The sequence below is a fragment of the Dreissena polymorpha genome, chromosome 2 (assembly GCF_020536995.1).
Source record: "Dreissena polymorpha isolate Duluth1 chromosome 2, UMN_Dpol_1.0, whole genome shotgun sequence".
Taxonomy (NCBI): domain Eukaryota; kingdom Metazoa; phylum Mollusca; class Bivalvia; order Myida; family Dreissenidae; genus Dreissena; species Dreissena polymorpha.
The window spans coordinates 123,874,541-123,900,479 of NC_068356.1; the positions used below are offsets into that span (position 1 = coordinate 123,874,541).

General features: G+C 33.5%; 1 protein-coding gene across 1 annotated transcript in view; it reads right to left on the reverse strand.

Moving 5' to 3' along the window:
- LOC127868844 (uncharacterized) overlaps positions 1–25,939 on the reverse strand; it is a 45,080-nt gene that overhangs the window by 5,193 nt on the left and 13,948 nt on the right. The window contains exons 25-70 of the mRNA XM_052410930.1: positions 25,715–25,878; positions 24,692–24,842; positions 24,419–24,555; positions 24,159–24,306; positions 23,713–23,876; positions 23,433–23,583; positions 22,993–23,147; positions 22,444–22,591; positions 22,123–22,289; positions 21,850–22,012; positions 21,554–21,726; positions 20,998–21,148; positions 20,558–20,709; positions 19,990–20,140; positions 18,320–18,501; positions 17,908–18,058; positions 17,498–17,670; positions 17,235–17,391; positions 16,905–17,074; positions 16,409–16,622; positions 15,841–16,004; positions 15,452–15,661; positions 14,567–14,728; positions 14,389–14,403; positions 11,596–11,840; positions 11,168–11,414; positions 10,237–10,433; positions 9,958–10,046; positions 9,605–9,674; positions 9,137–9,322; positions 8,511–8,990; positions 8,252–8,392; positions 7,846–8,125; positions 7,512–7,699; positions 7,144–7,413; positions 6,721–6,835; positions 5,244–5,369; positions 5,037–5,069; positions 4,779–4,900; positions 4,487–4,551; positions 3,566–3,723; positions 3,249–3,374; positions 2,343–2,381; positions 2,060–2,181; positions 1,152–1,216; positions 717–874 (exon numbers count right to left, since the gene is read on the reverse strand). Of these exons, the coding sequence (XP_052266890.1) occupies positions 717–874; positions 1,152–1,216; positions 2,060–2,181; positions 2,343–2,381; positions 3,249–3,374; positions 3,566–3,723; positions 4,487–4,551; positions 4,779–4,900; positions 5,037–5,069; positions 5,244–5,369; positions 6,721–6,835; positions 7,144–7,413; positions 7,512–7,699; positions 7,846–8,125; positions 8,252–8,392; positions 8,511–8,990; positions 9,137–9,322; positions 9,605–9,674; positions 9,958–10,046; positions 10,237–10,433; positions 11,168–11,414; positions 11,596–11,840; positions 14,389–14,403; positions 14,567–14,728; positions 15,452–15,661; positions 15,841–16,004; positions 16,409–16,622; positions 16,905–17,074; positions 17,235–17,391; positions 17,498–17,670; positions 17,908–18,058; positions 18,320–18,501; positions 19,990–20,140; positions 20,558–20,709; positions 20,998–21,148; positions 21,554–21,726; positions 21,850–22,012; positions 22,123–22,289; positions 22,444–22,591; positions 22,993–23,147; positions 23,433–23,583; positions 23,713–23,876; positions 24,159–24,306; positions 24,419–24,555; positions 24,692–24,842; positions 25,715–25,878 (7,295 nt within the window). The remainder of the gene's footprint in view (positions 1–716; positions 875–1,151; positions 1,217–2,059; positions 2,182–2,342; positions 2,382–3,248; positions 3,375–3,565; positions 3,724–4,486; positions 4,552–4,778; positions 4,901–5,036; positions 5,070–5,243; positions 5,370–6,720; positions 6,836–7,143; positions 7,414–7,511; positions 7,700–7,845; positions 8,126–8,251; positions 8,393–8,510; positions 8,991–9,136; positions 9,323–9,604; positions 9,675–9,957; positions 10,047–10,236; positions 10,434–11,167; positions 11,415–11,595; positions 11,841–14,388; positions 14,404–14,566; positions 14,729–15,451; positions 15,662–15,840; positions 16,005–16,408; positions 16,623–16,904; positions 17,075–17,234; positions 17,392–17,497; positions 17,671–17,907; positions 18,059–18,319; positions 18,502–19,989; positions 20,141–20,557; positions 20,710–20,997; positions 21,149–21,553; positions 21,727–21,849; positions 22,013–22,122; positions 22,290–22,443; positions 22,592–22,992; positions 23,148–23,432; positions 23,584–23,712; positions 23,877–24,158; positions 24,307–24,418; positions 24,556–24,691; positions 24,843–25,714; positions 25,879–25,939) is intronic.

Below are 25,939 nucleotides of genomic sequence, written 5' to 3' on the forward strand. Positions count from 1 at the left end.
ATGATGCTTTTAATTTTGCGTTAAAAAAGAAATAAGAAAAAGAAAAGACATTTTCCAGTGTATATATATATATATAAATATATATATAAATTTTACTAACAGATGTAAAGGCATAGAGAGAAAACTTAATAGGTGCATTTAATGATATAGTATTTTTCAGTGTGTACAGATAAACAATGTTGTATAAATGATGTATACATTGTAATAACAGATGCAACTACAACAATCCTCACGTTTAAATTCTAAGTCTGTGATAACATGGTATAAAAAAGTTCCCATTCAGTATCAAAGGATTCTTAATTATTTTTTTAAATTGAAATTTTTTCATGTTAGCATATTCATATGTTAGGTATTTCTTGGCTCCTGCTATGCTTGGAATGATTTTATTCGTTTAACACTTGTATAAGTATAGCTTTAAAAATAAAATTACATTATTTATGGTACTAGCAGACTTTGTTAAATATCCAAGAAAGAAAGTTGTCTTATCAATGATAGGAAAAGATTGTCCTGGTAGCATTTCGTCAATAATTGTTTTAGATATCTGGCATTCCCAGATTAAATGTTCTAAAGTTTCATCACTTTGTTTGCCAAAAAGAACATAATGGATCGTCAGTAATTTTCATTTCGTTTTATGATGTTAACAACTTAATAACCAATGAGTGTAAAAACTAAAAATCGAAATAAATGCGTTATTGTGTCAGATACTAATAATTTACCTTTATCTTCACCGATGAAAGCATTGGTGACGTTGTATGTTTTACGATAAATTACAAGACCGTTCTCGGCCAATTTCACCACCGCATGTGTCACATCGCTCAAAATTTGTTCTCGCTTTTGATATACAACAAAGTGGTCCACATATAGACTTCCTGTTCTTGGAAAACAAACAAATTATTGATTGTTAAATGAAATTAACATAATTATACAGAATTTGATTATTTTGATTGATATTTAAATGACATTCACACTACATGTATTATACGGAACTGGATTATCGTGATTGATATTTAAATTACTATCACTATATCGCATTAAGCTTATTTATCTTTTTACAAAATACAAAAAAAAACTATATTTTTTGTAAATGACTAACCGTTTTTTATTGATATTGGGTAGATAACTTTAAAACAAAAGATATACTTAATAAATACCTTATATCTCGAATGACTACTTTTGAAAGCCAATGCCCTATTTCGTCTTTGTAGAACTCGGTCAACTACATTATGACAGCACAGTAATGTCAACAGAGATTTAATAGTAAAAAGGGTCATTTTAACCATAAATGTTCTTAGGAATAAAACCATATACATAATTAAAAAACAAAACAACAGAAAATACAAAATAAATTGCATATAGTAGGGGTTAATTATAAAGATAAATATATGTGTGTTTGTTATAGGACATTATTTTTAAATCAAAGTATAGTCCTTTTTTTCTTTCATTTGTTTGTGAGAATCTGAATGTATATATCGTAATGGTTTAAATATATGAATTTGTAAATTGGAATAAAATGAATGTGTATTCTGCTAAAATAATGTTGATAAAATATAAAAAGATTAAGTCTGGTCAAATATTAATGATTAAGCGTTCATTATAAATAAGGAAATATATTAGATCAGGGGTGGGCTAGAGGTTTTATTATAAATTATTACTGTTTTAACAATATTCGAAGACTACCAAGCGTTATTTTAAGGAGTCAATAGCAATGATGCTTGACTAACGTGCATTGATTTATACTTTGCTTACATATTGTACAATAATATTTTACGAGTATTTGAAAAACCCTTCCGTGTTTAGATGTTATTTCAAATACGACTTATACATGGACTTAGGATAAGGCATACAGACTAGAAAACTAACTATACAAAAATCTTTGAACACAATCTAGAAAAATCTTCAACATTAAATTAATCAATATTATTCTAATATTTAAAATGTACGTAAGATGTTTTCGCGTATATTAAAATATTACGGTAAGTTGTTTTGCAAATTGAAGGTGACGAGTGCTAAATAAGTACTTTAACATGGCAACCTCTTAAAAGTTTACGCAATTACTTACCGATGTGTTAAGTTCTTTTACATACTGATCGTAAGTGTCGGACGTATTTAAGGATTTGTGCAGAGGTAATGAGTAGCCCAACTTTATTTCCACTTGCAAGACCCCGTGGGCGTCATCAGACACTGTACATAAAATACAGAGAGTGGCAGTATTACACCATGAATACATCAGATAACCGCGATCATCTTAGCAATTTGCGCCTAGTTCAAATATGTTATATTTGACAAAGCCCGTGAATTAGAAACATGCAGTAACAGTTATAAAAGAATGTTAAATTACTTACAAGCGTTTTCGTCCGGCTTAATGATTGCATGGGTATTTTCTGCAAAGAAATATATTAAACAAACATCAAACTACTAGTTAATTTACATTATAATTATTGACATAAGATAGTGCCAAATATTTTCGAGTACATTTGAGTGTACGATATACGCTCACAAGCAAATAATAACAATAAATGAAGATAATAAGCATTTGCACGTTTAAAAACAGTTGAGCGAAGCTAAACAATTCATTAAAAGGCCAAAATTAAGTTAGTTAATAAATAACATATGATTTCGTGTCGTAAATAACAAACCTTTATAATAAAAAATTTACAAATCAATAAATAGCATATCATCTAGCATTTAAGCATATGCGTGTTCAAATGCAAAACGTAATAAAAGGTTACATAACCAAAACCCGTTTTGATAATTAACATACATGATTGAGTGTGTGATTCTCATTATTATTTAGTACATTGTAGATGATCTGGTTTGGTTTCAATTTAAATGTAAACAAAAATAGCAAAATTAAAATATCGCTGTTCTTGTCAATGTTTTGTTAAATAGTGGTTTCAAGCCTCGCATCTTTCGGCATATTTTTCACGCTATAATTGCAGCCGCATGCCAGTTAAGACAAGTTTAATATTTTGATAAATAGCACATATAAGTTTGTTTAGCTGTTGTTGTATTTAAGAATATGGCCCAATCTATCAAACAATATTTGTCGCTATACCTGACTACATTTTTCATCGTGAACGTTGCCATCAAATATTTCATCTTTTATGTAAAAACGTTACAAGGAATTTATTTGCAAATGTATTCTATATAGAAGTTGCTCATTCATTAACATTACACGACCCAAAACTTTTTTTGTATTGCTTTTCGTAAGAATATTCCATAGTATGACTAAAATTAAACATCCATACCGTCACATGTGTTTGGGGTAGTTTCACTTTCGATGTAACCTCGAATGCAAGAACACCGCGTTACACCTTCCCAGACTTCGCAGAGAGAGTTCTTCTTCTTGCTACATGTCATAGGCGATGTACATCCTGAGTGGATCGAAGAAACAATTTTGCGTACACAATTATCAAGTAAAGTATTAAGAGGATAAAAAAGTAGTACATTGTTAGGATAATAAGTAAAATATAACTGTGTTTTGTTGTTGTATTTATAGATGCATGAGTTTGGCATTGAAAGTCAGTGTGTTTGTATCCAAACTTAAAATAATACAAAGATGTACCTTCGTTGTTATCAATTGATACATTCAACACGTGTACTGTCTGATCAAAGATCACCAGCGGCCTTTCCGAATGACGAGTCAACGCGTCATAAACATTGACAGTATTATGCTCATTTTGGACGTAAAGCACCCAATGTTCTACGATTAAACTTCCGATTCTAAAACCAAACATGCATCTTCAATAGAAAAGAACTATTATTTAATGTTAAAATAGCTTCAGCACTCTGTAATTAAAATTCACAAGCATTTATATATTAAACGACCAAATATGTTAATGATTGATTAAAATAATCAACCGAAAATTGTTTATCAAAGTATGACATGTTGCGTTATAAATAAATTGTTCGCGTATAATATAGCGCTCCATAACGTAGTGTGTATGAAAGTACTTACAAGAGATACAGACAGTGGCATTAAACTAGCAACCAAATGCATAAAAAAGAAAATGCTTCGATATAGGTATGATATAAAAGGAATGACTTTAATATGCAAATTAAAGAAACCCTATCAGAAAAGAATATATATTGTTACCTCCCACTAATGTTAAATGTAAGGCAAGTGATCAATTACTAATTCAATGCAGGAGAAAACATACCATAAACCAGTTAACATAACCATGGGACACTTGTATGCACACACATTGCTTTTACAAGTAAAAAAATATCAAACGTACCTTCGTATGGGGATGTGTTTACAATTGTACATACACTGAGTTGTTAGTTTTTTTTAAGTATTACATTACGTTTAAAGGATGCAACAACTGAACAAAATTCATTGTTGATTTACTCTTTATTTAAGTGTTCTAATCGTAATTTTACATTGAATGGTAACGTGTTTTTTGTTTGTATCAAAACAAAGTTTAAATAAAGATCATGTCGTTAATATAGATCTAATGCCAATGATTGATCTACGTATACGTACTTAATCTCTTTAATAACCACTTTAGAAAACTGTTCTCCAAGAAGGCCTTTATAGTATTCTGTAAGCTAATGAAAGAAAATGGCGTGTAATATTAGACAAGAAAACACTTGCAATCGAATAACACCATATAACATTCCACTGAATAAGTCAGAGATTTAATTGTTAATGAAAGTATCGCACTTATGTAATATTTCCAATATGAATGTTTTATCTTTGTACGTGATTTAACTGTAACGTGACAGTAGTTACGATTTGCATAATAAAGGAACATGCATTTTCAATGTGACCTTACCTTGGTACGAAGTTCAAGTTCGTATCGTTCGTAGGTAGTTGATGAATTCAATGTTAAACCTTGCGGCAAGATGTAGTTTAACTTAACTTCAAGATTTACATGACTGTGTATGCCATCATAAACTGTGGGTAGAATAATACAACATTTTATTGACAAATATTGACTTTAGAATGTAAATATCAAGTTACTCGTTTACTTGTTTTATTATTTGAAATATATCAATCTAGTTATTGTCACAACAAGTAAATTATCGCTAACCTTCATCCGGAACAGTATTTGTCTCTGAAATTTCTGAAATTAAATATATATTTTTAATACAAATGCACAGGCTTTATTATAATCCATTTCAATTGCAAATACATATCAGCCATGCGAACTAAATATTGTATAAGAATGTAATGTTATCTTTGGTTTTTGATAAATCTTTAAATCTATGGAATTCTCAAAGTAACAAAAAATTCGGACCTGCACAGATGTTTGAATCTGATTCATTTTGTTTGTAGCCGCGAGCACATGAACAGTGTACTGTATTGTTTATGATTTCGCAGACAGAATTACGTTTCGTCTTGCAAAATTCATCCTGTTTGCAATCTGTGGATCAAAAGCAAACAGATACAATTCAATGTCTTAAAATCGATGATTAACAGAAGTGCCGAATTAGAATTTTCGTTAATGTTTCGATTACATCTAATGAAAGCATTTGGTTTCTGAACATGAATTTCCATTATTTTTTTAATATCAAACAGTTACCATTCCCATTTACACTTTGTATGTATGGATGTAATGCTGATTTGCTTAGTACAGGCATGATGACGTATGACATTACAATATGCGTAAAGAAAACTGTATGGATCCAATTCATTGATGAAATACATCAATACACTAACATGCTTTTTTATTGTAATGTAATAAACCATGCTTACATCGAAGTTAATTAAATGTTTTTAGAGAGTTTACGAAAAAAGCGCTTTTAAACCTTTTTATTACAACAAAATCAAATACATTTTGCCATTATTATATACGACCTATGTTGCAAAATAACGTTGTTGCCATATAGGTTAATTATTGAAATGATTATTGAACAAATAACTTAAAATATGTCAAATATGATAGCTTAATGGGATGCCTTACATAAGCCATTTACTGATGATACAGTACATCTGTATAAGATTGGTATCAACACTACTTTAAATGTGTTTTAGAAGCCATTGTCTTGTGCATGACGTAAATAAAGATCACAGGGAACAACAATATATATCGGTGTGAAAGAAGTAATTATCTTCAATAAACATTTGTTATTGTACCATCTCCAACATTATCTCGGGCAGGAATAAATGTGATACAGTTGAACCAAGCAACTGAGTGATGTAATAAAAGTATTGAAACATTGAATGTCGCCTATCGACCTTTGAGCTAGACAAACGACAATGAAATCAACGCACGATGCAATACTCGACAATTTAAAACGAAGAGCAACAATTAAAGACGACACGCGAAATTTGAACATGAACTTGTTAGCTCTTTAACTAGACACACTCATCATTCGCTTAATAATTTTCTGACATACCGGTAGACACTCCACAAACGATATTGTGCGTGATATTTGCTTGATATAATGTTGTGCGTCGTTTAAAATGTCGCGCATCGCTTTAAATAACGTATGTCGTTCTCCATGGATGTAAGTCGACAGTCCACAATTGCACGACATTTGCGCAATATAATGTTGCTTGTCGTTTCAAATGTCGCGTGGCGTCTTTAAATGTCTCTGTTCGTTAAACATTGTCGAGTTTCAATTCGAGCGTCACTTTTATTGTGGTGTGTATACCTGAAAATCGTGACTGGCTATATTCAATATGGCATTTACCGGATTCCGTGTTATGCAAATTAGGAATATTATGTAAGCTAGAATACCGCAGTCACAATACGATAAATTAATTCATACCAGGTGTATACGTTGTCCATGATGTTTGGTTTGCGAGAGGATCGCATATCATCTTTTGTGAAATGTGAAAAGTGCCGTTATAGTAGCACTGGCCTTCGATAAAGCAGAACCCATCCTGTTCACGAGTATGGATAATACATTAAATCGCATGGCTAAAGAATATACGGATTTTGTCAGTGTTGAACTTGCCAAATTGTATGCTAAATGTATTTTACATTGGCTTATACTAGAATACCGTTTATTCATTTATCCAGAAACATTATTAGGAAGGGAAATTCCTATTAACATCTTTTAGTCCTACATTTACGACGACTTATCAGGTTTTCATATATTACAGAATATTACACACAACAAAACACGAATTATTCAATGAAGTATAAAAAATGGACCAACGAAAACAAACATACCACATTTGCATATTACCTTCAGTGAAAACGTGTATATCCATTTGGTATCTTTTGCATAACCATACGTCTGGCATTGCGAGTTATAGATGTAGGCTAATCCTTGTTTGTCGTCCTCGTAGTTTTCACCGTCGTTACTTACGGATACATGGAATCCGACAACAAACCTATTGTCAATGGATCTACGTTGCCGTAATCCATGGAGAGGACATATTGTCTCCACAATTGTTTCGGCCTGCCCAGGAACTTCATGTCTACTTTCATTGTGAGGTGTCCCGTGTATGTCAAACTGAAAACATATTATTGCAAAATAGTGAGGATCGATATAACAGACCCAAAAGTGCAATCACACACAATTTGAAATCCAACAATTGTGTAAAGCCTTACATAAAATGTGTTCAATCGGCAAGTCAAGTTAGACGATGTAAATTCTCCACCAAAGACAACAATCTTAGAACAGTCCGTCTTGTTCTGGTCACAAAGCCCATGATCTAATATCCCAGATATAATTGGTGGTTTTTTAAGATCAATGGAACAATCGACCGCGCCGAAACCCGCGTTACATTGACACGTGCCTGAAAAGACATGTTTTATAACAATTAACTTTGCGTATACTTGCATTCATGTTTGCATTTTAAGTATATTACAGAATAAATAGCATTCCTATGACGTTAAAAATGTATTTTAATTTAAAGATATCACTAATATAGTTTTATGTTACCGTTGACGCAAATACCACTTCCACTGCAATTATTCATGCAAAATCGTTCTTCAATGGTTTCAGAGGTTTTTAAAATTTCTTTCAAAATGTTCAATTCTGCGAGCGTCGGTGGAGCGACAGTTGTTATATGTGTTTCTGCTGCCCCTGTGGTTGTTGTGTTTTTGTTCTCCGCTCTTTCAATTAAGTCTTTAATAACAGTACTATTACGCTGGATCTCATTTTGACAAGTTTGCAACATGGACTGCTTTGACATCGCTAACCAGGCTGATGAGTTGGTTATCTAAAACATAACAAGAACATTATCTATTTTCATAAATATATTCTCTTACTTTTATTACTAACCAAACCTTATTAACGCTAAAACTTTCTGTTAATCTTTTAATTGTATTTTTATTCATATACATACCTTTATATCCAGCACGCAATTTTCCAAAGACACGTTCGTGTGTGTGTCTGGAATTTTATTACACATGTCCTGTATTGTTTTTAATTGCTGCTCACAATGACTTCGAGCGTCCATACCGTCCGTCCATACGCCTGCGCTTCGCTGAGGTTAATCAATATAAAAATCTTTATAAAGTTCATATTTAATTGTTATACATTAATTGTTTCCCTATATTTATATTAGTTTACCTCCCAAAAACGTATTACAAAAAGCTACTTACACGATTTCGGACATGGAATCGCTGGTGCAAGACTGGTATCTTTATCACTGGTTTTCTTGATTGTATTGTCGTGGATCTCACTGGACGACTTTCTAACAGCTCACCGCAACTATGGTAACCAGCAAGCGTCCCTCGAGTACATCCTGCGATACTCCTGTCACACGAATATGCGCCGTTTCCTCCGGTCGTTTTCTTGCATGTGCACGTTGGAAAAACCCAAGGCTCAAGATCTTTATGATACGAATCGTTGGTGAACAACGATGCATTTCTTTGCACTTTCCATTCGTTTATAAATTGCGATTCATTGTCAAAATCATCCGCCGAATTACCATTAAGGGATCCACATAACCCTGTACTATTCCCACTTCTATCTTGAATCGACGGATTTACGGAAATGTCCAAAACTCTGCCTCCTTGCGCACCCATAAACGGTGCGCTGTCTATGCGCGCCCTGACTGCAGTGCCGTATGGCAAATAGATCTACAATTCGAAACGAATGCATTATGAGTATTAAAGGATACTTTCAAACAAGGCAAGTGTAATACTCCTGTTAAGTAAAACAATTTTAATTGTATGCATAACAAATTAACGTAAACTATTTCGTTTATATAATAGCATAATTTTACCGTGTATGTGTAGTCGTTTTCTTTTTTCACTGTTAACGCCTTATCCCAGCACTGCCTGTAGCCAATGTCGAGGTATCCATTACACACGTTGATGACGTAGACGTCACGTCCAGCCCTTACTGCCACGCCACAGTTACATTTCGCTCGACTTTGGCCATCCGTGCAATTTGCTATTCTATGCTGGACCTGTAGAAAACATCGGTAACAATAACATCAATTACTTCAATAACATAAACGATAATTAACGCGCACTTATAATATAAATCAGTGTTTGAAAAAAGGATTAAACATGATGAAAATTCAGTCTGAAACCCATCTGTTGCATTCGTAACATTTATTTTAACGTTGTGAAGTACTTCTTATTGTGACGAAATGAGAGCAAATACAATATCAATTACAAAACCAGGAAGAAAATAAAGTGGTTCCGTTTTTATGTCAAATATGGATAAGGATTATGAGTAGCATCACCTCGACATTTCCATACACAGAGTGCTTGTACAAGATGTAGTCTCCTTCTTCAGCGTGATGTTCATAGGACCTATAATTCATCGGTATAACAATACGTCAAACGTAATTATATCCATAGTCATCCAGAATATAAGTGAATACTTTGACAATAAACAACCAATATAAAATTGATTTCTTGCAAAAACAATATTAGTTTTATATAGCACTGCTTACAGATCTTAGAACATTCTTGAAATGTTAGGATGTTACAAAGCATGGCTCTGGTTTTCAATGTTCCTGCTTAGAAGTGATCTACGGCAATAGCATTTTTAAAATGAATATCGTATTTTACTGACCATAAAAAATGCACTTACCTGCCATCAAATGTATACATGTGTGGATCATTTCGGGCTGTACATAGTTTTCCTCGCCATTGTCGATCCATCTCTGGAAGTACTTCAACCTAAACGGAAATTAGTCGACACATGTTTTCTTTGCATAGTCCCTCTTGTGAAAATATTTGAACTTAGATTAAAAAGTATATTTATAGTTTGGTACAATGAGAATATAATTAGTTAAATTGATAAAGGTGTGTACTTTGGACATTTTATTGAGTAAAATGAAGAGAGAACAAAGAATATGGTCACGTTTACCTCTATTGCAGGCAGTTTGTAAGGGACTGAAAAAAAGGCGACTCCTCTAGTTCTGGGTATTTGTAAGAACAGAGTGAACTTCCCGGCAACGCCGTACTGTCCTGTTTCCGCAGCACTGACGCTCACAGTTATCGTCCTGTCAAATGACGTGTCGTTAACTGCCACTGAACATCCGCCTGGGAAGTTGCCTTCAGCATCTGAACAGTTTTGAAGACGTATTATCAATAGTTCTTTATTTCATATCATAAAGTTATGTTAACGAGGTAGGCTTGGTTCAATTTAAATGTCAATATACGTTAATATCATTAAATGAACGTTTACTATGAACCAATTTTAATGCCACGCGCACGACTGCTATTTTTGTAGATAATAACATTAGAAACATACACAAGATTACCTTTATTAATTTTAGTGAAATTTACAATAATGTAAGACGCGTGCATAACGACGTTTAACACGCTTATGATATCTTCGTGAATAATATTATATTTTATTCATAATGTATCAAATGTGTACCCAAAATAAATTTCTATTTTTACAAATAATAAATAAATAAATAATTTATTTAAAGAATTATGAAGAAAGTTGTCTTCGTTGACAATTTCAACGGGTTCGGGAAATCTGTAGGTGAACTAAATTCGTAAGGAATTTAAAGTAGATTATAAATCAGATATCGAAAACGAGATATCAGCATAACAGATTTTGTTGAAGTAGTTCATTTTTGTACGTGTAAGATTTTCACTACAGATATTTGTAAAACACATATGTGTTGGCATGGCATACATTATATGACTTTTATCAATTAAAAAATGTAAAACATTTTATGTATACATGTATACATATCTAACGACAAAGAGGGAATTTGCATAGTTTTAATAACTTTCTAGATTCAAAGCAAAAGTATTCAGTAAAGTGTAAAAAAAAAACTTACTGGGGCAAGTTCCATAATCTGGTGTGAAGTAGTCAATATTGACCCCACATGCGATGTTATTGGAAGGTCTCACATTATCGCACACTATCGGAACTGTTAATTTCATTTCCACAGACTTATACTCTCCTCGACGCAAGGAAATGCGAGGGGTTAACACTGTGATACCCAGAAAAAATGGGTCCGACATCAACGATAACTGGCCCGGCTGACTGTTGGGTTCGTTGAATGCACGAACAGCGCATGAAATCTATACAAAATATTATCTTTTAAAACATGTGTGCTTCTAATCGGGTCATATTTAAATGCCAATGAATAACCTATTAATAACGTTTCGTGCCATGTATTAAGCAAATACAAACGCATAAGAGTTTGATATTTTTTATTAAATCAAAACATTTGCGTAGGAAATTCAATATCATTCAACTTACATTTGTACCCATGCCGATATTCATATCTTCTAGATCCTTGTGCGTCAGATAACACCGTGACATGTCGGTTTTGTTGCAGTATTGTTTTGTGACTACGTGCTCTGAATTTCCTATGATGTGCCACTCTACTTGGTAGTAGAGATTTTCGGATTGTTCCGGGTCAAACTTGCATTTAAACCAGATTGATGTTTTATTGTTGTCTTTAACAACACCAACCTCGTTCGCAACAAACGACGGAGGAGGAACTAGTTTAAGAAAATAAGGCAAATTTAAATCAGTGTGAAAATAATATTATCTTTGTTTGAACATGTTATATTAGCATTTGTCTTGAATAAAAATAAGGTGTGAACTAAGAAGAAAATAAATCTGTAGAAATAGACACTAATTTTGACTTTGGAAAAATATCTTTATCTTTAGTTTAATGTAGTCTTAAAGGTAGCTCAATATTTTGAGACCATATAAAATGCATCTACATAATTACTTACCTATTTGCACTACAAAGCCCTATCTTCATTTTTGCTATTCTTTTTCTAACACACGCAAAAATTTAGGTTGATCCGATAATAAAGAAATGCATCACAAAAAATAATCAATACGATACACGTTAGTCTGGCTTGTATTTTTGTACTTCAATGCCGAAAGAAGCGCGCATTTAGATGCGCTTGTGAATAATTTTAAGCAACAATATTAAAAGCTCATTCAGACCTGTTTTAATGATATTGAAATCAGTAAAGTTTAAAACGGGCAAAAGTTTTATTAAAATGATTGTATGTGCAGTCAGAGCCCGAAAGCGGGTTTTCGTATTGTATCTATTGTTGTAAGCTTTTGTACTCGCAAAATAATGTATCGCTTTAAAATCGCAGACAAAAACTGTGCTTATATCTATCCCGCGTTTACCACAAAAATGAAGTCGATAAAATAATACTTTAACATTATTTTTTTCTATACAAGTTGACCCAGAAAATCCAGTACTGGTTTTCTTAAAAGTGGGTTTAAACTTAATCCAATTTACATGGGTTCCATTATGAAACGGAGAACTTTCAATCCGTTTGTTTACTTTCCTTTACGTCAGACTGCGTACACAGAGTATTTTTGAAAGACGAATATGGTTTTTATACCTGAAGCAAAAAGGAACTCCGTAAAAATAAACATTCCTTAATGTTAATTTGAACGAATGTTATATTGAAGGAAACTCATATTTTGTGATAATGAAAAACAACGTCTCTATATCTGGCTTTAAAACACGAACGTATTTGCAGTGAGAGCGTATTTTTCTTCCACTTCTGTACTCGAAAAAATCATGTAGCTCATAAAAAATCATAGGAAACTTATATATTGTGATATTAATCATTATGTTCAGCCGCTAAAGGAAGCAATCTATAAAATAACGCAGCTATGTGATGATGGTATACAAAAGTGGACTCTAAAGAGCCGCCAACTAATTTTTGTAACAGTTAATTTATTCCAATTCCGATTCCATTAGGTTCCCCTTATAAAACGGTGAATTTTCAGGGCTGTTTTCTTGCATAAACAGTTTATAAGATTGAGCAAACCTAGTATATATTTAAAGAGAAATATGATTTTGTTTCCGAAACTTAGGGGGGGGGGAGATATATCATGCATTTTCTCAGAATATTATATTCGCCTAAATGCAGGCAGTGAAATTTTGACAAAAGCTCAATCGCTAAATAAACGCATCCAAAACGTTAATCTTTTGACGAAGTCAGAAATGTATAATGAATGCACCAAAACATGTGTGCAATTTATAAATGGCTTGTATAACAGAAAAGAGAAGGACAGTTTCACATGTAGGCACAAAAACTGTAGAGTTCAGCAAGCTAACACGTGTTTATATGCCAGCTGCGAATCGATATATCTTTTCTTTCCACCCTTTTCCATACGTTTTCCGTTCTAACTAAGCGATTTAATCATCTGGGTACAAACGTCTAATTACAAAACCCATATTGCTATTACGGTAGGGATTTTGTTAACATTGACATAAGTTATCAACAAACCTAGTAACCATTGAAATAGTTTTATCTAGCCAATTACTGGGTTATGGTAATTCAACCTCTTTAAGTCGTTTCTTTACTGAACAAGAACAAAATTTAGTAAATTGGTAATGTTCAGTTAGTTATTGCTACATTAAAAATTATCTGCGATAATTTTGAAACATGTACAACATTAGTTTGTGTTTCATTTCGTCGGATTTTGTTTCAATTGCTTTTCGAATAACCGACAGCCATAAAGAGCTATTCGAAATATATATTTTTTAATTCACATGTTTTCAATTATAAGTTTTAATAGTCAACGTCTTTCTACTTCAATGCGTGAGTAATGCGATTACATAACACACGATTGTTAAGGTAAAGATTGAATTTAGATAAAATATTGAAATATTTCTTTACTGTTTAGGAAAATCTAATTGGGTTTCTACTAGAAATATTTAATGTTGTTAGGAGCAGGACCCTGCATGAACATTAAAGTAAAGTGACATTAACACTTTCAAAAATAACTATGAAGGTATATAACGTGATTTTCGTACTACAAATATTTAAGTGTTGGGCCGTACTAATATCTGATGTCCAGTTCTGTTGAATTACTGTATACATTAATCAATAAATGATGTGAACATGTTTTGGATTTTATCTTTTGCCCTAAATAAGACTCATTGTAAGCAAATTTGCCACAAGGATTGTAAAGTCTTCTATAAAAATGATTGGATATGGTTTCTGTATCCAGAGAAACGAAATAGTCTTCAAAAACGTAGAAAGTTAAACAATAAGCACTTACTTTCCGAGCCAATACCTGAAAAGCATCAAAATTTACATCAGTTGTGAAAAAAAACATACTACTAAAAATTAACATATGCGCAAAAGAAGGATTTAAGCAGCAATAGCAAGTCCGCGCAGAACAAAAGTTCATCAAAATCATTTTTTCAACAAAAACATTTGTGTTATAAACATATTACCAAAACAATAGGCACTGTCTTTTGTTACGGTTGGACCTAGTCGATATACATAGTAACCTCCGCAGTTCTTTGCTTGTAAGTCATATGTTATGCTGGAATCTCCCGACTGTTCTGCCTTGAAAGACTTGATTTTATCCTCTAGTTTGGGTACCGCGTTGGGATCTGATTTTGTTTCAAATATAAAAAGTATGTATGCACTTCGTTATAGTGGAACGCAAGTTTACGAACAAAACAATGGAATTAATTAGTTACGAAGTCAAGTATTCTGCTGTTAAACCAAATTAAAGAAAGAGCACAATTTCTTTAATATAAGAATAACATTCTTAGTCTAACTTATTTAATAAATATATGTACAATGTATTCAGGAATTCTGTCTGCATTTATTTTAAAGTAGGTTTACAATTCCTATTATTTTCTTCGTCTACGTGACGATAGGCGAGTAACACATCTTTAATATATTGAAGAGCCGACCTCCACAATTAAGCTAGGGTCACCGGAGCCCTAGTAACGTAATGTAGATTAGCGCACGCGCGATAAGGGGTATTATACTACAAATATGTGTTGGGCCGTTTTAAATTCTTACGCCGTGTTATAATTCATATATGTATATATCGGCTAATAGAAGTAGTTGAAATATTTTATTTTTCTCTTGCCTGTAGTTTTTTTCCCTCGTCTTTTTGCACAACGTGGATGCCGATGAAAGTATGTATTCTTAAGTAATCATTACTTACGGGTACGTACAATTCATAAAGTTATATCAATATTTTACGACAACGATAATTTTGCTTATTTAATAAGTATGAAATTAAGGACACAAATTTGTGTTGTAAGCGTTTACGACCGTTAAACTTTGATCATAAAACAAAAATGAAAATTAAAAAATACCGTTGCTATACACCGGGAAAATTGTAGCACATCTGTTCATCGGAGGTGCTTGATCTGGCAAAGTGTTGTTGCCAACATTGTACCAGCCCAAGGAAAGTTTGTTGTCATTAATGGGATTTGACTTTGTTTTGAAATTGACCAGTCTCATTTCCAGGCTAGGGAGTCTCTTGTAGTTCTCTTTGTCGCAGGGATCAATGTTGTCTTGGTAGTCTGAATAAAAAAATATATTTTAAACATCAGGTATTGTAAACATCACCTATTGGAAAAAGGGGACTACAGCAATAAATAAAAAGTAGTTCTTAGCGACACATGGATTTGCATATGATTGTTTTGTATGAGTACTGACAGTAATAATTTGTAGATTTTTACGTGACAAAGTATATACGCACTACAATAAATGGCTACGTCTTCGTCGTGTACGCAGTCATGGGTGCCCCACTCTCGTGCTTTACACTCGGACACATCTCCTTCAACTCCGAGACATTGCAGGTCGTCCAGTATAATTGTCTCATTGCCAAACATGGGATATTCTGCCTCGGGTCGGTATACCTTACTGTAAGATGGTATGTAGTGAATTAATGTCCATGACTCGCAGTGAAATATATAGAGAGGAGTTAATGGCATCTAAACTATCGGTTAAATCCGATTCTTAAAAAACTAGTTGTATTGTGTCAATCTATTTTAAAAGTTTGACAATTTACTATATATATTGTTCATTCATTTATTTGTGTTATGCATTTTCATTGTGTAAATATTTTGTTAATTATGCGACATCAATAATCTCCCATTTTAAAGTATAAACATTTGTGTGTAGCTAAAACGAGTATTTATGTGAACAAGAAGTATTATAACATATTTTATGCATACGACTTGCTCACATAGACGTTTATCAAATATGTAGCTTAATAATTGTGAAATATGGATATGGTATTTATAATAGTAAAGAAGAGTCCGTACCCAACAGAGTATCCCATCATAGAGCACAACACCAAGGCATCTTCATCTCCAAACTGATCATCACAAATTGTGCCCCAATGATCATCACGGTACTTCTGTAAACTCTGGTCAAACCTCCTATACTGGATTTCTACCCTTCCTTGTACAGGCTTATGTAGTCCACTGCCTCCTGCCTCATGCAGGCCATCCATTAATCTTACAGGAGTTTGAGCACCTGATTATACACATTACAAGGTCAGAAATGCAAAATGAACGCAACGAAAATGCCAATATTGTGAACGACCGGTTTATATTCGTTTATATTATCAATGCTGATGTAAACTCTACCCCATGAATTAACTATTTTTGCTAAGTAAACTTTTTCATGAGTGTTCAATGTATTTTAAACATACGTTCTCGTTATGCAGGACGATAAAAAACATCGCTAGAAAACAGCTGAATAAATTAACTTCTAGAATCTGCAAGTAAACAACATGTACACGTGTTTACTACTCACGGCAATTAAGAGCTACGTTTTCTCCACTAGGACAATAATGTGCTGACTCAACCCACTGTCCGGATCCACATTCGTATAAATCACCTTCGTCGCCAAGACAACCGAAGCCACCAAGAGTCGTATGTTCAGCAGTAATATTTGCGAAATCTTGATTGTGAATTGAGACATTTCTGCAATATAAAAATTATATCGTCATTATAAGTCTATATACAGGTTGCTGTATATATAATGACCAAAGTCGTATATCGATACAGGAAACATGTTATTTTTTTAAGACGCTTTATTCTGAAAGCAATTTTGATAATTGTATTTTTATTTTATGGTACTTGCCCATGGTAGTTGTCTCTCTTTCCTGCCTGATTACAAATCGCAATCGCATCGTCCATTGTGAAATTGTCTTTGCATACACGCTTCCAACCGCTGTTGATATAAACCTCAACTATACCTGAATAGAATGTCAGGCCTTCCCGAACTCGAACAGGTGTGTCTATAAACAACAGTAAGAAATATATGAAAATACATATAAAGTGCATCTCGACGCTTTCATTAATATAACATGTCATATGTTAAACAGTAATAAAAAACAAACTTACTACACTGCACCGCTACATCGTTGTTATGGGTACAATAGTAATAACTACTGCCCCATTGGTAACTAATACTACACTCGGAGATGTCAGGCTCATTGCCCTGGCAGTTCAGGCTTGATAACAAAATACTTCCATTCCCAATCCCGTAAAAGCCGTTCGTTCGTATCGCTAAGCTCCTAAACAAAAACAAGACATATAAAGACAACCAGAGCAAACGGTACACTCGTTTTTTAAATCTTGTTTGGATTCGGCGTTTTCTTTAAATGGACAACAAATTCAGTTTTTTCTCTGATTATATATGGTCTTAAGAACAAAATTATTCTTTTTTTTATTATTTCATACAAACAAATTGCGTTGCAAAACAGTCGTTTCAAATACTATAAGTTGACACGTCTTATGTAAGAATAAGTTACTTTGTATTGAGTCCTTTCATTCTGCATATCACTCTTGCGTCATTTTCATCGAAGTCGTTGTCGCAGATCGTGCCCCAAACTCCTCTGTACTCGATTTCAACTCTCCCAGAATAGTTACTTCCACCCACAAAGCGCATTGGTGTTACAGGTCCTGTAAAGAGAAAGGCATGTATTGATACATGTTCAAAATTTTTTAACCCGTATTTATAAATTACGGGTTTATACGATTAACGTTGTTCTTCAGCTATATCAAATAAAGTTGTTAACATCAAACAGGGCTTATTTTCATTATCATTGTGTTGATTGTTGAACATATATTTATATTGCATAGCAAGAGAGATATGTAACAGATACACAAACATCGAAAAACCGAGGTCACCGATGTGTATATTTACCCGCCATTAGTACTTACTACAATTAACGCCGACATCATAGTTATGCGAGTTACATGGTTGTTTTGCAGAATTTTCCTTCCATGGGTACGAGGCACATTCATCAATGTCCGTCTCTGTTCCGTTGCACTTCAAGTCCTCAACAATAAGGTTACCTGACCCTTGTCCGTACTTGTTTACATCTGTATGTATTGTGATGTAACTGCAACCCAAATAGTTTCGTTTTCGATTAATTCATAAAAAATCAATATGAAAGTTTAAACATATTTTCCAAAGAGTAATGCATAAGCTGTATTTTGTTTTGAACACACCACGTTGGTGTTCATCTAACACACAAAAGTAACAACTTTAAATTAAGTGTTCGATTAACATAGTAGGATGACAAGAATTCAAACAATTCATAGATTTGAAATAATTGTTTTAAAGCCCCATAAACAATCAAAGTCAACGAATATTTCTTAAAATATGTCGATAAATAAAGTAAACGCGCGGACCTAATAGAAAGCACAGGCAAGTGCGCTTCAAATTAAAGAAAAAAATAAAAGATCCATACGCAATGTTATGTATTACCTCGTATGCACTTTCATTTGTGAACGCTATCTTTTATTTTCATTTTATTTTTGAATCACTAATAGCAGGACGACCTTGCGTGAGCTGCGCTTTTAATTAACATAATTATTATTCATGACGTACGTCGTGCTACCGACGCTGCCCGAAGCCAATCTCGCGTTCACTCGATAATGTTCGGATGTTGTAAAATAAAAACGAGCATTTTGTATATTGTTAAATCTATGTTACCAGACCACATCTAGCGTTACACGTTTGGCTATTGCTATAAGGAACACAACTTTTTTTATGTGTGAACTTTATTTTACGAAATATTTTATGAAATATTTGTTGATTTTAAGTGTTTATGGGGCTTCAATCTACATACTATAAACTTCTTCTTATCGTGCAAAACAAACGACGCAATCTTTAGTACACGTCAATATGAGTATCATCACGATCCCGTATACTGTTAAACATTCTATTTTTGAGCTATATTTAAGGGCCAGTCATACGTTGCCACAGCGCTTGCAAGGTGTAATTAAAATCTGTCAAACCGCCATGTGATCGATGTGAAAAAATGCGTAAAATGATAAAATCAATATTCTGTAGCGAAAATTATAAAATAAACATTTTGTAGCGCTCACATAGTGTCGTTGCGACATAATTACTCCATACTTCACCCTTATCGCGTTCTTATCATATATTTCACACAGCGTTCAATGCGGTTTGGTTACGGCGTGCACATTTGGAATTTAAGAAGGTTAAATGAACTGCGTATTTTAAACATTGTAACGTAATCATTGCTAGTTTGCTTTCGGCGTGTCAACATCATGATAGGAAAATCGAGGCATAGCAAGGACGAGAAGGTCATCTATTCATGCACCAGTGGCATGCCATACGTGTTATGTTTTGATCAAAATGATTTTCGCGAAAACTATTCAAATGCGATGACACGGCAGTCACACGTCGTTCTTCTTGTCTTGCTTAAGCCGTTGGAGTGCCGCGCGAACGCCACCCTGGTGTGTCTTGAGTTGTTCATATTAATTAGTGAAGGTCTCTACTAACTCTTTGTTTCCACATTGCATATCATTAAAATATTGCTAAGTCCTTCTATGGTTTTTAGAAGGTTCAAATAACGTACCTCAAAGTTTCATACCCAGCCAGTTTGCATATGACACGTGCATCGTTTTGACTAAAGTTTGCATTACAGACAGTTCCCCAAACTCCAAAATACTGGAACTCAACTCTACCCTGGTAATTGTTAACGTTGCTGACCAGCCTAACACGGTTGTCTGAAATTGTTTAATCACAGTTGTTTTATTCAAATTTATTTATGGGATTTAAACAAAATTCTTTTTTCAAAAATGTAAGCATTTGTATGCAAATTTATGTTTGCAAGAAAAAATAACCAAAGGTGTCGCTTGGCTTTAAGTTACTCCTATAATTGCGTTGATAATGAGGTTAAGACAATCCTTTAAAATATTCAAAAGATGTTTCCTTGTACTCGTATTTGCCTGTGCTACCAATGTTAAGACAATTTAAATTTTCAATTTCAATTAACTCGTTGTTATTAGACTTTTGAACAAGGATTATGATATTGACATCATGTTGCCACACTTCGATACAACATTCGTATTTTAAGTACGTGGTACAAAGATGAGCACACAAACATGTCTTAATAATTTGTGGGTGATCAACCAAATTTGTACCGCTACAAGTAACTCCTGCTTTTTGGGAGTCGGGGCAATATCCTGTGGACCACTGCGATGAGAACTGGCACTGGGAAATGTCTTTTTCATCGCCATTGCAGCTCATGCCACGCACAAGTGCATAGCTATTATCATACTTAGGGTCAGGCTTCCTACAATCATTTATTAGTATTTAAATACCCTTAAAATATGCTTATTTTCGCAATATTGCGGTGACCAACGCTTATTTTAATGGCATGCGTATGTTAATATTAAGGTGTTTTACTTTTAGATTATGCTAATTGTATTGTAAGAGGACATGTAATGTGATTCCCTACTGATTACATTTCATTGTTTACTATTAAGCAGTTCTTAGATATGGTTATTTTTCATTACCCTTAAGAAATTGCATACAGTATCAGAAATAATAATGCAAATGAACTTATCATGTTTCCCTTTACCCTATTTTATATCCCAGTTTGTTGCAAACTACAGCGGCTTCCTTAAAGTTAAAATTGTAGCCACACATGGTATACCATGCAGCATCAAAAAATACTTCAACCACTCCATTCGAGGGATCAATTCCTTGTAGCCGCGTCGGTGTATTGGGTCCTGGCAATAAAAAGGTTCTGTTACTAAATGACACATTTTAAAAAATGTGATCATATTTTAGTAGTTGTTTATGTGTATTGTGAGATTAAAATGAATCATCAGAAAGACCCGTTAAAAAGGTAAAATTTAAAATGGCATAAGATAATACAAATGTCAGTGTATATCTTGTCAGAATTTTAATTATTGACTAGTTAATTATACTTTTTATAAGAATATGTTGTGCATTGTGTTTAGAAAGGACCTGCAAAATTGAGTTAAAGCAAATTTCAAGATATAAACACATTGAGAAAACAGAAAATATAACAAATATATCATTAAACTTCATGAATTGTATAAATGGTGTATATGATTTCGTCTTGAATTTTAACAAAGTTTATAACACCATTTATTATTAATAACACTTACTGCAGTTAATCGCCACAGCCGTGTTACTGGAGTTGCACAAATGCGACGTTCCTGACCAAGGCTTGGACTGACATTCTTGGAGATCGTTTTCTTTGCCAGAACAGTTCAGTTGTTCGATAACAAAGTTGTAGGAGGGACTTCCAAATACGTTATTTGTGTATACAGTCGCATTTCTATATTTTGAAAATAAACGGTGTCTAGATTACTTTCTTGATATTGATAATCGCACTTTCAGCGTGCGAATTTTATTCAAATTGAGCGAAGTTTCTAATTATCAGAGTTTTATAAAAACTTACCCGTAAGTTGGAGCCCCAACAAGTTTACAAATAACGTCTGCGTCATTCGAACTAAAGCCAGATCCACACAAGGAACCAGATGTGCCATGATACATCTCTTGTAATCTCAATTCAACCCGTCCATAGTATTTGCTAACACCATATTGAAGGGATACGTATGTCTCTGCAAGACAGTGATTGAGCGATATCAATATATGTAGCTTATACTTCTGTTTGGAGGTTTCTTTATTAAAGTAAAAGTTAACGTGTTTTAGCATACGATTTCATACATACTGCATTCCAGTACCAGTGGTACTGAATAACTGCATGAGCTATTCAACCATGGTTGCGAATTGCATTCTGTGATGGACAATTCATTTCCAATACAGGAAAGGCCAGATATCATGAAGTTGCTAAATGTTTTGTTGCTGAGTGTCATTCCGGTATTTTGAAGACCATACCTAAAATATCAATCAATATTGAAATCGTTTTACTACATGGCACTTTGTGCAGCAAATACTGGGCATATGTGTGCTCACGATTGAAGATATTGAAGTTAGATCGAGCAATCGAATACCATACAAGAAATATAGATAGCAGTATTTTTTTACGTACGCGTATTTATATCCTGCAGATCGACATATAATATTCGCCTCCTTTGTTTCAATTAGATATCGACAGACGGGCCCCCACGTTCCATTGTAGAACACTTCCACCCGACCTTTAGTTGCTGAGGGTCCATCCGAAAGTCGAACCATAGTCTCTTAAAACCCATAGTCAAATATGTAAGCTCATTGATGAAATAATGTAACTAAACTATGCTTTTTACCTATTAGAATGAATAAAGAACTTGTTAAAAGCGCCGCCGATTATTTCATTTAAATTATGAATTTTAATCGTAGTAATCCTATAATTTTGGAATACCACCATTTGTATAAAATAGTTGTGTTATGTAATTGTTTGTATCAAAACCATTTAATGTTAAGACTTTGGCATTGCTCATTTATATGAAATATGAAATAAAACTACTTAAATTGCTGAAGATGGCTTACTTTTTATTAATATTTCGTACTTCAAAGGATAAAACATTTTGCAGTTGTGTGTTCTAAACGTTAAACAATTCAACGCGCAAGCGTCTTTAATTAAATTAACAAGGGTTCGTACGGCAGTTAATGTTTATCACATAGCCATAATCGCATGTTGATACGTTCTGCTCCTTGTACCCAGCACATTGTGAAACATCGTCTTCTCCTCCATTGCATGATAAGCCGCCATAGATTGACGTACCGTTGTATGGTTCCAGTGTATACGTTCCATTCCTTATCGACGTGAAAGTGATACAATAAACGACAACAAAGATCATCAACTTAAAATATTTATATTGTCATCACACACAAGAGGGAAACCTTTTTAAAAGCACGACGTCCTATCTGTGTGGCAAGAAACAAAACAGCCTGGGGCAGCACAACAAAATACAGCTCAAAACCACGCAAAAACATACGCAAGTGAATAACACTGAGGTCACCGACTTGAATGCAAAGGGTTGAATGATTGCGATTCAAAACTACAAAATAGTTGAAAACAAAAGTAAATAACTTGTTTACCTTGCATGTACATGTCCGAGCATTCGACATACTACGTATGCGTCATTTAATTGGAATCCGTATGAACAAACTGGCACCCATGTTTTGTTAATGTTTACTTCGAGTTTGCCAGACAAGTAACTTTTCCCGTTATTAAGTCTAATTGATGTTTCTGTATAAAACGAATATAAGAGTATCGTATACTTTTGAAAATAAATGTTAAAATTACAGTAAATTACAGTAAAGCGCTTACTGTATTTAATGTTGTATGACATTTTGTTGAAGTGAGGAAAAAACTTACGACAATTGATTCCTATGTCTTCTGTCGATGACGTTAAATACACTTTACTATTCAAGCATTCTACAATATCAGTTTCATTGCCATTACAGATTAATGTGCTTATTTTTTTCTCTGAGTTTGTGTTTTTCTGCCGTAGGAACTCAGCCGAAGGCATTCGAAAATTTCTGAAATAAAAAGTCAACCAAGCTTTTGTTCAATTTAAACGTTTAGTTAAGCATTAACACAATTATTGAATTCTAATACATAAAACGATATGCTTAACTTTGTTCACTTTAAGGGTAAGACATTATTTTAGCTATGTTAAATACCAGTACCCGTTTCCTAATGAGAAACATGCACAGGAAACTCCGAGATAATGGGGCGATTTTAAGCTTTACCAATTTCACAAATAAGATGAAAACTGCGTGGGTTTGTCATGAACTAAAACTTCAGCATGAAATACTAACCTTGTAAAGTTTAATCCAAGAAGTCTACATACGGTCGCAACAGTTTTTTCGTTTTGTATCGAACCTACATTTCTTTTGTCATCTCCAACCTGCACTATCAGTTGCCCCATGTACTTGGTCCTGCCATTATGTAGTTCCATCAGAGATGCTTAAAATAAAATCCATACAATTACATATTACAGCGTACCTTTCAATTTGTAATATAAATGAAGATGAATGAGATAAATTGTATAGAAAAAGTATACAAGTTTATCACGTACCGCATGAAATCTCGAGAACTGAGTCACAGGGTCCATCTACAATTCTTCCACATTCAGAAACGTCGTCTTCAGCACCACCGCACGTTAATTGAAGACTGGAGTTTTTGGTTGTGGTCACGTTGCTGGCTTGAGCTTGTCTGTAAAATGCAACATAACAGTATTACACATTAATCATTATACGTGCTGTCAGACCGAAATATCTTCACTAGTATTACACGACAAATTGTAAATTGGAAAACTTAGTAGCCCCAAACGGTTAGTAATACTATGTACCCATAATTGTATCCCAACATTCTACAGAACATTTTCGCATGTGCTTTGTTTTGGTTATTGTCAAAGCACACATTGGACCATGTACTGTTCATGTAAATCTCCACAGTTCCCGAATGCATACTGTCGGAATCTTCAAGTCGGACAGGTGTATCTGTAAAAAGCAAATGTATAATACTTAAAAATAAATCGAGTTGAAACACATACACATTAAGTATTTAGCTCATATGAGCAAGAAATGGTTAGATAGAGTTGCGGCTTTAACGGCGTCCATAATTGGGAACCGTGTGTCGTATGTCGTCAACAATTTCTTCCAAATACATCTCCTGAACCGCGTAACAAATGTTCACGAAAATTAACAAGAAAATTAAAAAGAAATTTACTTGTGTCACCTTTCAATTTATTTTATTATTATTTCGGTCCGCTGCAAAATAAGGTAACACAAGCTAAATGTATATGACAAAGTGAAAAATTACATCAGATAATACAATCTGCCTTCTCCGGAGCAGATGTTTAATGTATGATTTAAGATACTAGTGTTTTGCTCTATAAATTATGTTCGATTCATTTTCCTAGGATCAAAACCTGACATGCCATGGGAGTAATCTGCTAAACTTGTAAATACATCTTAAAGAAAAATTATCATAAACCACAACATTAAGAGCTATGAAATGCCGATTTTTTCCATTTACGTGTGTTTATATTATTCCATAGGGATAAACACTAAACCAACGCAACATATGTATATACCAAAGCTGTACTAGCCCCGCAATCACATGGTTTATATAGAATTTTATCGTAAACATTGCCTTACAAACTCTTCTGAGAAATCACATGTACATGTATAGGTGTAATATAGGTTTAATATATGATAAGTAACATCGTAATAGTAGTTTGTTCAAATTATTCTGATGTGGTCAAAATAGGTCAATCAAATAATTACTCATTGAAATTTCAAGGAACATCTCGACCTTCAATTCTATAAAACAAACCCGTAATACTATTTTGCTTAAATTTATAACGTACTGCATCTTAAAAGTGCCGGGTTCTTGCACTGAGTGTTTTGCAACCAGTCCGAGGATGGACACATTTGATAGTCTTCCTCAGTACCCGTGCACCAGATATTGTCCACTATTACCGGTGTTAGGAATCCAGGCTTGAAGTATGGTCGGTCAACCTCCACATACTCCCTGAATAATAAAGAACACATTTATGTATAGAAAATCTACTATCAAATCAAATAAACAACTG